The sequence below is a fragment of the Candoia aspera genome, chromosome 10 (genome assembly GCF_035149785.1).
Source record: "Candoia aspera isolate rCanAsp1 chromosome 10, rCanAsp1.hap2, whole genome shotgun sequence".
NCBI classification, from domain to species: domain Eukaryota; kingdom Metazoa; phylum Chordata; class Lepidosauria; order Squamata; family Boidae; genus Candoia; species Candoia aspera.
Genome location: NC_086162.1, coordinates 24,559,142 through 24,571,339, shown reverse-complemented (window position 1 = coordinate 24,571,339; position 12,198 = coordinate 24,559,142). Strand labels below are relative to the sequence as shown.

At 51.9% G+C, this 12,198-nt stretch overlaps 1 protein-coding gene across 3 annotated transcripts; it reads right to left on the bottom strand.

Moving 5' to 3' along the window:
• Window positions 1–5,199: 5,199 nt before the first annotated feature.
• Window positions 5,200–12,198, bottom strand: FBXO46 (F-box protein 46). Of its 3 annotated transcripts, none has more exons than XM_063311947.1 (2): window positions 11,900–12,198; window positions 5,200–7,303 (listed from the first exon to the last, which is right to left on the bottom strand). In XM_063311947.1, the coding sequence occupies exons 1-2, from the start codon at window positions 11,945–11,947 to the stop codon at window positions 5,222–5,224; spliced, it is 2,130 nt and encodes a 709-aa protein (XP_063168017.1). In that variant the 5' UTR covers window positions 11,948–12,198; the 3' UTR covers window positions 5,200–5,221. The 3 variants fall into 3 exon arrangements, with proteins under 3 accessions (XP_063168017.1, XP_063168018.1, XP_063168019.1); XM_063311948.1 differs by having other exon boundaries at window positions 11,836–12,197; XM_063311949.1 differs by lacking the exon at window positions 11,900–12,198 and adding an exon at window positions 10,554–10,634.

Below are 12,198 nucleotides of genomic sequence, written 5' to 3'. Positions count from 1 at the left end.
TCCAGCTGGCCTTTCCTAAGGCCCTAAAGCCGTGTTTCTCAACTTTGGCGAATTTAAGATGGGTGGACTTCAACTCCCAGAATTCTCCAGGCAGCTTTGCTGGCTGGGGATTTCTGGGAGTTGAAGTCCACCCATCTTAAATTCGCCAAGGTTGAGAATCACTGCCCTGAAGACCTGGCTCTGTGCCCAATGCGTGAAAGGACCCATCAAGGTCCTGTCGATTGTGATGTTTTCCTCGGCTGCTATGCATTTTAATCTTGGTATTTATGATATAATTGTTTTATGTCAACTTGATATTCTTCGCCACCCGGTCCCTTCTTGAGATAGGCGGCTATGCAGATTGATGAAATAAAGTGATGCTTGGCTCCTGGGAAAAAGGGATGATCCGCATGGGATAAATAGACAAGGCTGAACTCCAGAATCAGGCCGTAATGAGCACATCTCCAATAAACAAGTATATCATTTATTAATTGTTGGGTTGTGCGCTTCTGTTGTCTTTTTTCCAAAATCAAATTCTAGCAAGCTGAAAGCCTGACTGGGGTGAGGGACGTATTTTTAGATGAATCCCTAGGATGCCTACTCTGCTTCAAAGGCCAGTTGGCAGCAGGCTCTTTGACCCATCATCCAGGCTTTTGCCACAGCAAAAATGCACAAACCTAGTTACAATATGTAAAAGTGCAGCACCCTATAGCTGTGGGGGGTCAGGTAGAGACCCAGTCAAATTGGAGTCCTTGTCAGGATGATAGCAAAAGCTGAACAGAATTTTTATCAGCCCTACACATTGCTCTGCCACACTACCAAAAACATTATTTTTGCCCCTTCATTTGCACGTGGCTGTACAAGCTATTACTGTATTTATTACATACCTTATCACTCAGCAGGGAGCGAAAAGGTTTCTCCCCAGCAGGCAAGATGGGAAACAATTAGCAGGCACACAGGAATCCGGAACTTCTGAGAATTTTATCACAGCAAACTGTAAAGCCATTATAAAAGAATTCCAGGTACTGCTGCGTATTAAAAGCAAGATATACACTGGACTGTACCTTTCTTTTGGGTGGAAGGCCTGATTCCCCTCTATCTTTTGAGTTGGTAATGACCAGATCAGGTATTAAGTTGTTTTGGTTAACAGCCAGATCTGATATCAAGTTGTTTTCCGCTGTGAGAACTAATTCTCACATCGCTTAACTTTTATCCCCCCCCCCCACACACACATACACATACATAGATGGAGGAAGGCCATGCATCTTTGTATGTGTATGAACTAAATAAAAATAAATAAAAAGAGAAGAGACAACAATTATCTGAATTCCAGCAAGCTTAGAAGGAAGTTTGAGAAATCCGCCATTGCAGTAAATGGGAATTTATCTTTTATTGGCAATGACTTGTTTCAGCTAAAATTCTTTTCCTACAACTGCTACAAAGTCCTTTTTTTTTTTTTTAAGAGGAATGAAAAGGAATGGAAAAACGGTCCCCATGTTATGGAAGCCCTGCCTTGTGTAAACTTGAAAGTGACACAATTTTCTCCATATGTTACATCCATAATTATGCACGTAACACGTAATTGCATTGCTCCAACTTGTGCAAAGATGGCCTTTTTGAGTACGGAAATTGGAGACTGCTTGTCTTAAGTGCAACCTCCTATAACTCGTTTGGCCCTGATCTACACCATCTCGGACCCTTCAAAGCTTTCCACAGGCCATCTTCATACACTGGGCAAACCAAAATCAAACCATGTTTTATGCAGATGGGTTATCTGAACCCAAAAAGTTTTAGTCTCTGAAGCTATAAAGCCTAGACCTTAAAAAAAAAAAAAACACCCAGATCACTGATTTATACTTTTTGGGAAGACAAATATAATGCATTCTGCTGTTTCCTGTTTGATTGAACTGCACTGTTAATTCAGGGTTCCCCAACTGGGCACTCTGTAGGTGTGCCCACTAATTCAGCTACCTCTTTGTTAGTGAACGCAAAACAGGGACAAAGATTCCTTCAGAAATCAGAAAAGCAAGTCTTACTTTCTTTCCTGCTTTTATTTTTTTTTCTCCACTTGACATTCATTTGAAAATGTCACACATGTACACAAACAGGCTTATAAATACCAGAGTGAATTGGACTGGAGGAAAAGTGTTCTGCTTTCACACACACACCCCACCTCCCACCCCTGAGCAGTGCCAATTTGCCAGCGTCAGTGAACTGGCACGTTGATGCCAAATAATTGCAAATCAATGCCTGATCGAAAGGGAAACAATGCTAATCCCGTGATGAGGGGGGTTGGAGAGAAGATGAAATCAGGGCCACAACTGGGGGGGGCGCCAAAGTGGGCGCGGAATCCATGTTTGCTCCGGGTAACACAGACCCTAGTTGTGGCCCTGGATGAAATGGCTAGAAATAAACCAATATTGGGGGGGGGGGCAGGTGTACAGCCAAGTTGTGGAATTCTGGTGCACAGGAGAAAGTTAAGGGCTAAGATTAGGGAGAAAAACACACTGGATCGCAGGTCAAGAACGTGGCTTGCAAGAATTGCTATGAGCTAAAACATCCAGAAGCAAGCTTGTCTGTAGCTTGGGCATCACCCACTCTGCCAATGTTACATAGGAGAGAGGCAACTAGGCTTGGTGATGAAGGGCGAGACCAAGGTGGCAGGGGAATTAGGGGGAACCAATATTTCAGGGGAACACCAGACCCTTTTTCACCCCTAGGCACACTGCCTTCAGTGTAAATATCCAGCTACTTGCTATCCTGCCCAAGATGGCCTACTGAGCTGGGCATCCTTCTCTTCCATGGGTGAAGGAGAAGTGGTGGGTCAAATAAGAAGAGCATCCTAGCTTGTGGGCTAGGATGTTCCCCAGCCCTTAGCTAAAGATCATTGTGAGAGGCAATGCTTAGAATAGCGCGGAAGAGGTGGCTGGAAGACAGACCTATACAAGCTTGGAACCAGTCAGACCCCTTCACCCAAGTCAGGTCAAGCTGGGCTCCTGGTGACTGCACGGACAGTACTACAGAACCAGCGTGGAGGTGGTTTGCCACTGTCTTCTTCTGCAATGGTTTTTTGACTTTCCAGTCTAGCTCACAGCTCTTGGGGTTCCCTGTTGTCTCCCATCCAAATGTCAACCAGGTTAGTAGTGGTCAATAGCTCTTCCTACAGAGGCATCTTGGTGCACATCCTACCTTCCTACCCCCCTAAGACCTTCCTACCACTCAAACCTTTCCTTACCCATCTTTCTCATGAAGATGGCCGGGTGGGAAGGTAGGAGGGCCTACAAAAACTGAATGAGAGAGTAGCTCTTTTTATGGTTACCAGGGAAGCAGCCCAACCACCATTGGGTCATATCGTGGTGAAGAACCAATGGAGCCACCTGCCCAACCCAGACTCTCTGTAGATCTGGAGCGTTAAGAGATCAGAACAGTGAGTTTCTGAAGATGAGAAACCATAAGGAGGTGGCTGAAGGAAGACCCCAGAATGGGGGGCAGTACAGCAGTTTCTAGACAATTGGGCTCCTCCATGACAACTAGCTTACATCGTTAGACCAGTGTTTCTCAACCTTGGCAACTTTAAGCAAGGCTGGCTGGGGAATTCTGGGAGTTGGAGTCCACCCATCTTAAAGTTGCCACGGTTGAGAAACACTGTGTTAGGCCAATCAGATTCTAAAGAACTCTGCACAGAGGCCAGAAAAGGGAAATAATGAGGTTACATGTCCCTGAATCCATGGGATTGTTAGCAAGCTCAGAAGACAATCCTATGGCTTTATTAGCAAGCTCAGGCTGTTAAGCTGCCCAACCAGACCAGTAAGCTTTAAGGCCAGCAGAGTACATATTGGAAATTCCAGTTAAAATACTGGCCATTTCGGAGACTACACCCTTTTTCACACAGCTCACTAGGAGGTGGTTGAGTCTGGTCTGTGCTAGCCGCCCAAGCCAGTCAGGTACTTGGTTCAAGTTGAGGAGGAAACACCACTGCGTGGACTTAGTTTTAGCCGGGGCGTCCTCCAGAAGCCGGGCAAATGTGGCCGGGGGGAAATATGGGAAACAGCCGAGGACCACAGAGCATTGCCATGAACAGAACGGGCCTTTGACGCAGAGGCAGCGGGTTGCAGGGGCAATAGCGGAGGAAGGCTTCAAAAATGCAGCCGAGGGAGGGTTCCCAGGGCAGTCCTGCGAGGCTGCAGGACAGGAGAGAGTCAGCTGGGAAAGGCAGTGAAGGTTAAGACAGCTGAACTGTACCCAAGACAGGGCTCAAAGACTTGTTTACCCGCAACACGACGGGAAGGGTGGGGGAGAGACCAGGAATAGAAAAGCAACCGAATTCTCAACGACCCTACGTTGTAGACGGCCCGGCCAGGACAGTCAGGGGTTATCCTCTGACGATCCTGCGATGGGAAGTCCCCAAGGGGGCTGGAGTTTTCGGGGTACAGGGAGAAGGAAGCAGATCCCAAAGTGGTAGGTTTTTTTTGGGGGGGGACAACTGCAGGAGAAAGGCAGGTTTCACACCAGACTAAAAAAAAAAAAAGAAAAACAGTCCCTTGGGGATTAGTTTCCTACACTTGCGCACGCACGCGTTTCTACAGTCAGCTGATGCCCTCCGTTATTTGTACACTCCCCGGTTTCAACGAAGAAATTCTTCTCAGACAAAAGCTAGAAAAGTTCTGGATGGACTTGCGTTCCCCGCAGGGTGGATGGGGCTGATAACCTCATTTCTGACTGGAAAGCAGTGTTTCTCAACCTTGGGCGCTTTCAGGTGGGTAGCCTTGGACTCCCAGAAGTCCCCAGCCAGCAAGGGGACTTCTGGGGGTCAGCCAGCTTTAAAGAAGATACTGGCACGATTTCCCCAAATCTCATGAGCTGCAGTGACTGGCAGATACAGGCGCGCACTCTCCTCCCATTCACCAACAATACATATTCTTAAAAAGGGGCCTTGCGGCTCTTTGTACATATATTTTATTATTATTTTTTTGTGATACACTTCCCCCCCCCTAAACTTCCTTCTGCAGCTCCTGTGGAGCGGGGGGGGGGGCAGGGGAGGCAGAAACGAAGCCCCAATCTGCTCTGCAATCGTGATCAAGCAACTGTTTAAAAGACACACGCACGCACACACGCACACGCCCCAGGGCTCTTGTAAAATGCACTCACCTCCTTGCACACGCATGGAGAAGTCAGACAGGAGAGGAAAGGGGGAAGGGGGAAGGGGGGGCCTTCCTCCACCCCCTCCCCCTCCTGGAGCCCCTCACCTCCCATCCTCCCTCCTGGCTGCCCTCTCTCTCAACATGTCGCACGGCTGCACCCAGTTGTTGTCGTGCAGTCCCACGCGGCAGCCGGGGGTGTCCTTGTCCGCCCGGCGGCAGCACATCCAGTAGGAGCGTCCGTAAGGCAAGTCGTGATGGTAGGGTTTGGGGTGCCACCGGCAGAGCGAGACGTCCCCCTTCTCGTAGTGTCTCTTGCACTGCTTGCAGGGGTCGTCGCGGTACAAGGGGTCCCGGTTCCACTTGGAGTCCGTGGCCTGCACCCCAAAGGTCTCGATGATGTACTTGAAGTAGTGGCAGGAGCACTTCAAGGCCGCCAGCGCCTGGGTGGGCAGGTAGCTGAAGATCTTCACCATGATGTGGTCGGGGAGCAGCAGCATGTAGTGGCGGGGCTCCAGCAACCGCTGGATCTTGAAGCGGATCTCCAAAAAGTCGTGGGAGACGTGGCGGTACAGGCGGCACAGGGAGGTGTCCGAGACAGCCGGCTCCAGTCCTGACCCGTCGGCCCTCTCGAGCCCGCCCTCGCTGCCACCAGTGGAGTCCAGGAACGCACTCTCCGCGTCTCGGCTGTCCTCCTGCCGAGGCGTCTGAGCGTGCAGGAAGAAGAGCTGCCCCGGCGGGGGGTCATCGCAAGACGCACACAGCCCTTCTTGGGTCGGAGAACCCACCGTCAAGCAAACAGTCTCTTCCTTCATGTTCTTGGTGCTGTCCTTGCCAAAGAAGACACACTGGTCCACGACGCCCGTCACCACCACATCGACGTGGAAGCCGGACACGCAGTCTCTGGCTGCGGAGGCCGGGGCGCCTCCCATCTTTTCTGCGGACGCCCGGACGTCTTCGGGGATGGCGTCCAGTTTGCCCGAGCCGTTCTGAGTGTCTCGGCAAGCCATCTCCATATCTGAAGACTCGCGGCCAGATCCATCGGACCCCTTGGGGGAGGCACTCGCCAGCAGGAAGTCCACGTTGTTGGGAAGGGTATCCCGGGAAGGGCTGATCAGCTGGTAGAGGTCGCAGGTGATCTTGTCTTTGGCCCGGGCCGTGCTGCCCGTGGGTGACCCTCCACAGCTCATGAACATGCAGTTGGGCCGGGGGACAGACCCGCTCTCAGCAGGCGAACGGGGGTCTCGGCTGCTGGAAATACGGAAGGCAATGCGGACTTCGCCGGGGCTATGCTGGGAGTTGGCCATGCACTCGGCGGACTCCCTCCGGAGGCCGTTCTGACACACGACGCTGCGTTCCTGCGACTCGAAGTGGGCAATCGCCTCAGCCACCCGGCTGCAGTCCGAGCCCCCGCTGGGGGCCGGCGCTTTCTTCTCCCCATTCTCTTCCTGCTCCTGGTCCGTGGATACAAAAACCATTGGGGACGGCGGTGCGCTTGGTCTGGAGTAGCTTTGCCCCGCCCGCGCCGTCCGCTGCTCCACCAGGGCCACCATCTCGGCCACCGAGAGCAGGTCCGTGGTGTCTCCGCCCGCAGGGTCAGCCTGGGACTCCGGCCAAAGGCAAACATCCTCGGCTTCCTTGCTGCCGCCCTCCTTGGGCTTCGGCGGGCAGGCTTTGCTCCTGGTGGGGTCGTGGGACCGCCGCCGGCGCTTCGCCTTGGAGCTGTCGCTCCCCCAGTTTCCTTTGACCTTCATGGCGCTGGCCCGGTTGCCGCTGCTGCACTGGTGAGCCACGAAGAACGCGACCTTCTCCTTGGTGTTGCCGGGCTTGATCACGTACCAGGTGTCCAAGAGGACGCGGCCCTCCTCCACCTGGCCGGGGGCGGCTGCTGGGGGGGGCGGGGCAGGAGGTGGGGCCGGGGGGGTGTTCTCCGAAGAGAGCTCGCTGTTGTCCCCCTCCTCCTCTTTGGCCTTGCAGGCGAAGTCCCCAAAACTCTTCTTCCCCTGGCTGCCCCGGCACTGCTTGTTCTCGGAGTAGGTGCCAAAGGGGCGCGGACACCACAGCTGGATGTGGGAAAAGGCGTTCTGATCCATCACGCTCTCATGGCCAAGGGGAGGGGGAAGGCTGGCCCTCCCCTCTAGTGCATGATCAGCTGCTCCGATGGACCTCCCAGGGCCTGGAGCAATCTGTGGGGAGGGGAGGGAAACAGACATCCGTCAGGTGTGCAAAAGGCAGAGGATACAGACGGCTCGTTCCGTCCACAAATCCTGTGTGCAACATTCTGCTACCTTAGAGCTTGCTTTCTATTTCTGTGGGGTGGGGGAAATCATTCCGGTTCTGGTGCCAACGGCGCAGAGGCACTTGGGAACATTCAGCAAAATTTCAGGAAGCTGCTGCATTCCTTACCCAAACCCAAACTGTGGAATGTAATCATACAATACAGGTAGACCTCTCTTAACGACCACAATTGAGACAGGAATTTCAGTTGCTAAGCAAAGCGGTCATTAAGCAAATGCAACCCAATTTTATGACCTTTTTTGTGGCAGTCGTTAAGCAGATCACTGTGGGCATCAAATGAACCACGTGGTCATTAAGCAAATCACATGGTTGCCCATTGATTTTGCTTGCCAGAAGCCAGTTGGGAAGGTCGAAAATGGCTATCATGTGACCATGGGATGCTGTGACGGTCATAAATATGAACTGGTTGCCAAGCGCCCGAATTGTGATCACAGGGACACTGTGACAGTTGTTAAGTGTGAGGACCGGTCATAAGTCAGTTTTTTCAGCACCATTGTAAGTTGGAACTGTCACTAAACGAATGGTCATTAAGTGAGGAGTAGCTGTAAGTTATCGTAGGAGCCTCCATGATTCTTGCTACAGCATCTTGCCCTCACCCCATATATAGTATGTGACCAAAAGCTGTCATCTCTAAACTGTTTTCTCTGCCCAGGCCTTGAAGCTAGATATGATTTCCTGTTCTGGGTTTATTTATTTGTACATTAAGTATCTAGTCCTCAGGGTGCCAGCAAAAAGGAAAACATTACAATGGGGCTCCAGACAGTGCCTGGGGCTGTCAAATCCTGCACAAGCATCTCTCCTGCTCTCTCATCTCTTTCCCCATCCAGCTAGAGCCCCATCAGTTCAGGCCTTCCTTGCCTTTCACTCCAACTGTGTTGGCCTTCAGGAATGCAGCAAAGACTTGGCGTCTTTGATCTATGGATATCAATTTTACTGGAGCCTCAACGTTGCTGTTTTTTGTTTTAATGGTTTCTGGCCATTGCATTGCGTTTTTATTCCAGTTCACCACCCTGAATTCCTTTTGGTAGATGGGCAGCCCTATAAATTTGTTTAATCAATCCATCGATCGATCAGTGAATAGCCCAAGCATCTGAACAAGCCACACAGCTTCGCCTCCTGCTCACTTCCCAGCAGCCAGCTCAAGTTCAGTACGGCTCGCTGCATAATTTACTCTGGGTCTCTGGCTTCAAAGGAAAAGAGAGCATGCCAAGGTTACGGATCCGATTTCAAGGCAGCAACTGAAAGGGCAGGCCCAGCTCTTGCTGGGGAGGGCAAGCAAAGGACCATGTGGGTGGCCCCTGTTGAAGCAGGCAGCTTGCACTGCAGGAATGATGCAGCATGCCAAGCCAGTCCAAGAGGAACATCAGGACTGGCGTTAGAGCAATGCCAAGATGCTACCACCCAACACGCAGCTGAGGCCCTTTGCTGTTGCCAAGTTGCAAGGGGCGCAAAGGTGCTGTTTTCCATCTAGCCGTAGCCAGCTTCAGCTCAGTCTCTGCCTCATCAGCCCCCTTGCAGCAATGGGAAGCACCGGCCTACCTTAAAGGCTTGTTCTAAGACAGTTTCTCAATCTTAGCAACATTAAGATATATGGACTTCAGCTCTCAGAAGTCCCCAGCCAGCATTGCTGGCTGGGGAATTCTGGGAGTTGAAGTCCACATATCTGAAAGCTGCCAGGGTTGAGCAACCCTGCTCTAAGAAATGCCCACATAATGTCAGTGAATTGGAACACCTGTGACAATTCTTATTACCAATACTGACATGGAACCAACAATAATTAATAAACAAGAACACATTTTCTTCACCTCTTAAAGCCCTCCAAGATATTGGGGTTTGTTTGTTTTTTTATGAAAAAAATGGGGGGGGGGCAATGTAACCCTCAAGTTAGCATTGCTTTTTGATTCTGGAATTCCTGCTAGCACCTGGAAGACACGCATCCCAGGGCCAGCTTACGCCAAACGATCACTCTCCCCATGTGAATTAGGAAAACACTTGCAGCCACGAGACGGGGTTAAATATATATATCTGCACTCGCCGTGTTAGAAGCCAAGAGTGCATTTATTAGCGTAAGATACAAAGAATGAGAACGAGGCGTATTATCTACGCATCCCTCTTTCCATCCAATTTTTTTTTAAAAAAATCTTGATTCCTATCAACCGAAGAAAAGTGGAACTGGAGCAAAGGACGTGCTGAGTTAAGGAGGGAAGTTCAGGAGGGGGAGCCCACTTTTGCCAATTCACAAACACTTATGAACCAGGGCCTTTAGGTGCTGTTTCTTGGGGAAGCATAAGGCTGGATCTCCAGGAGTGCTTTTAATCCCTTGGAACATCTGAATACACTGTTTATCCCAGCCGAGCTTGGGGACCCAGGCAGACCCCTGCTCACCCTTCTGAGGGAGCCACATCGACAGGTTCCTGCCCCTTCTGCCCGCTTTTCTTAAAAACTCTGGCCTGCTCCGTTTGGCAGCACACAGATGGATGCATTCTATAGCCATGCGCCTGTGGAATGGCGCATGTTACACCTTCCCATGAAAATTACAGGCTGGGCGCTACCGTACCCTTCCATGGCCCCTCCTAAGCTGAACCTGCCATCAAGCTCAGTTCAGAACCACCAATGCTTTTTAAAAAGACCCAGAGAGGTGTGTGGCAGGTGGGCGACAGCCAGGGGACCAGCCCAGTGAAGTCACCGAGGGCTGTGCTGGCCCACCGAGGGGGACCTGTGGGGAGGAGACGGCCCGCGGTTGAAGGAAAAGGCATGCTGGAATGCCACCCCCCCATCAGGTGGGCAGGGCTTGCCATTGTGATGGCTCCCCCCAAAAGTCACACGTGCACTTGTTGATTGTGCAAATGCACCAGGGCTTACACAAGGGATGTGGTCCAGGATGGGGGTGCAGGAGGAACCCAGCATGAGCCATTCTGGACCCCCACCTGCGAAGCAGCCGCCTTTTAGATCCCCCCCCCCCCGTGCAATCACATCCCTTCCCCAGCAGCAGTGCAAGTGTTCAGACTAAGCAATCTGGCTGCCTTGAAAAGGCATTCAATAACAACAACAACAACAATTCTTCCCCAGGCTGGCTGACCTCCTCCCAGCTGCGCCAGCATCTGCTCACCCTTCCCCACAAACTGCCCCTGTTCTTACCTGTTACCCCAAAGCCAAGGGAAGGGGAGGGGCGTCTGATCTACAGGCGGCCTTCACTGAACCCTACATCCCTGCTTGGAGGCCTGCAAAATAATCATATTTAAAATAAATAAATCCACAGGTCCTTCTGCAAACCTGGGGGGGGGGGGAGAAAGGGGGAGGGAATGGTCCAAGATGGGGGTGGGGGGGAGTGTGACTATTGCTCCCAATCAGGAACCTCCTCCTCCTCCTGACCAAATGGATCTGCCCCCCCCGCCCCGCACTACCTGATCTCTTAAAGGGCCAGCAACCCCATTTCACTGGCCCCTGTACGTCCCCCCCTTTGCAATCAATAGGGGCCTTTAATGCACCAGACTGTAACTCTTCCCCCCCCAACACACACACACACAGTCAGCAAGTTCAGCCATTTGTTGACAGACATATGCATGGGGCCGAGCAGCCAATCAGAAAGCCGAGTTTGGGGCATGCCCATATATGGATGACAGCAGAGTTTCAGCCTCTCCCCTTTTTTTTTTTTTTTTTCCTTCCCCTCCTTTAAATCCCCACTGCCAGCCAGCCAGGGACTGTGGTGCAATTCCTACCAGCACAAGGAACGAAGCCCGAAGCCGGCTTGCCCAGCTAGGGGCCGCAGCTCAATTCTTAGCCCCAGTTCATCCTGAAGGCTGAATTTACCTCCCTGCCCACCCACCCCCCGCACGACCTAGACAAAGTCTATGGCTCTCACCAAGCATTTTAGCGCTATCCAACTGTAACTGTCAGCCGCGAGGGTCCTTAAAGATCATTTAGCCTGGCCTTACCTGGCTGGCTGGGACTTCTGGGTGCTGGAACCCTTGCAGCTGCCGCTGAGGGTTTGAGATCCAAGTTCCCATTCGAAGGCAGGAGGCTGCCACCCAAGCTCTGCCCCTTCATTCGCCAAGTCCCAGCACTGCCCCAAGGGGGGATGGTAGGAGGCGAGGTTCGGCCAAACTTGGATAGGCACAGCCCTCCCCACTAACAAAGTGCCCCCCCACTGTCAGAAGCAAGCTATTTCCTCAACACGCCTCACTGTTGGAAACTTCTTCCTCTTTATCCAAGAAAAGGGGAAGGAAAGGAAAAAGAGGACATGCAACAGCAAGGTGGAGGGACTCAACTGAAGCGGGGGGGGGGGGCATTGTTGGAAGATCCGAAGGACCCGGCTGGAGAAGGGTCATCCTGGAGAAAACTTCCTGGCTGCTTACAGCCAACACCAACTCAACGGCACACTCAATTAGTCACCCGAGAGCTGCTCCCCTGAATTTCCCACCTGAAGCCTGCTGGCATCTCTTCCCCCAAAGCTCAAAACACCCCAGTCCTCAGTTCAGCCTCACCATCCTGGTGGCATTTCCCCAGCAACGCTCCTGTGGGCCAGGCACCATTCTTGCAATGAGGAACTGCAAACTGGACACAGCGCCTGGAAGGCAGGACGCAGCAGGACCGTCTCTTCCTGCCCCTTGGAAATCTGGCTGCGGTGCAGGGAGCCCCAAATGGCATTTGCCTTTTTAGCAGCTGTCTGCTCCTGTGAGCTCAAACTGAGTTTGGGATCCGCTAATACTCTGCCGTCCTTTTCACCCGTGGTGCTCTAAAACAAGGGGATTCCTAGTCTCAGATTTAAGGAAGCTGGCAACAT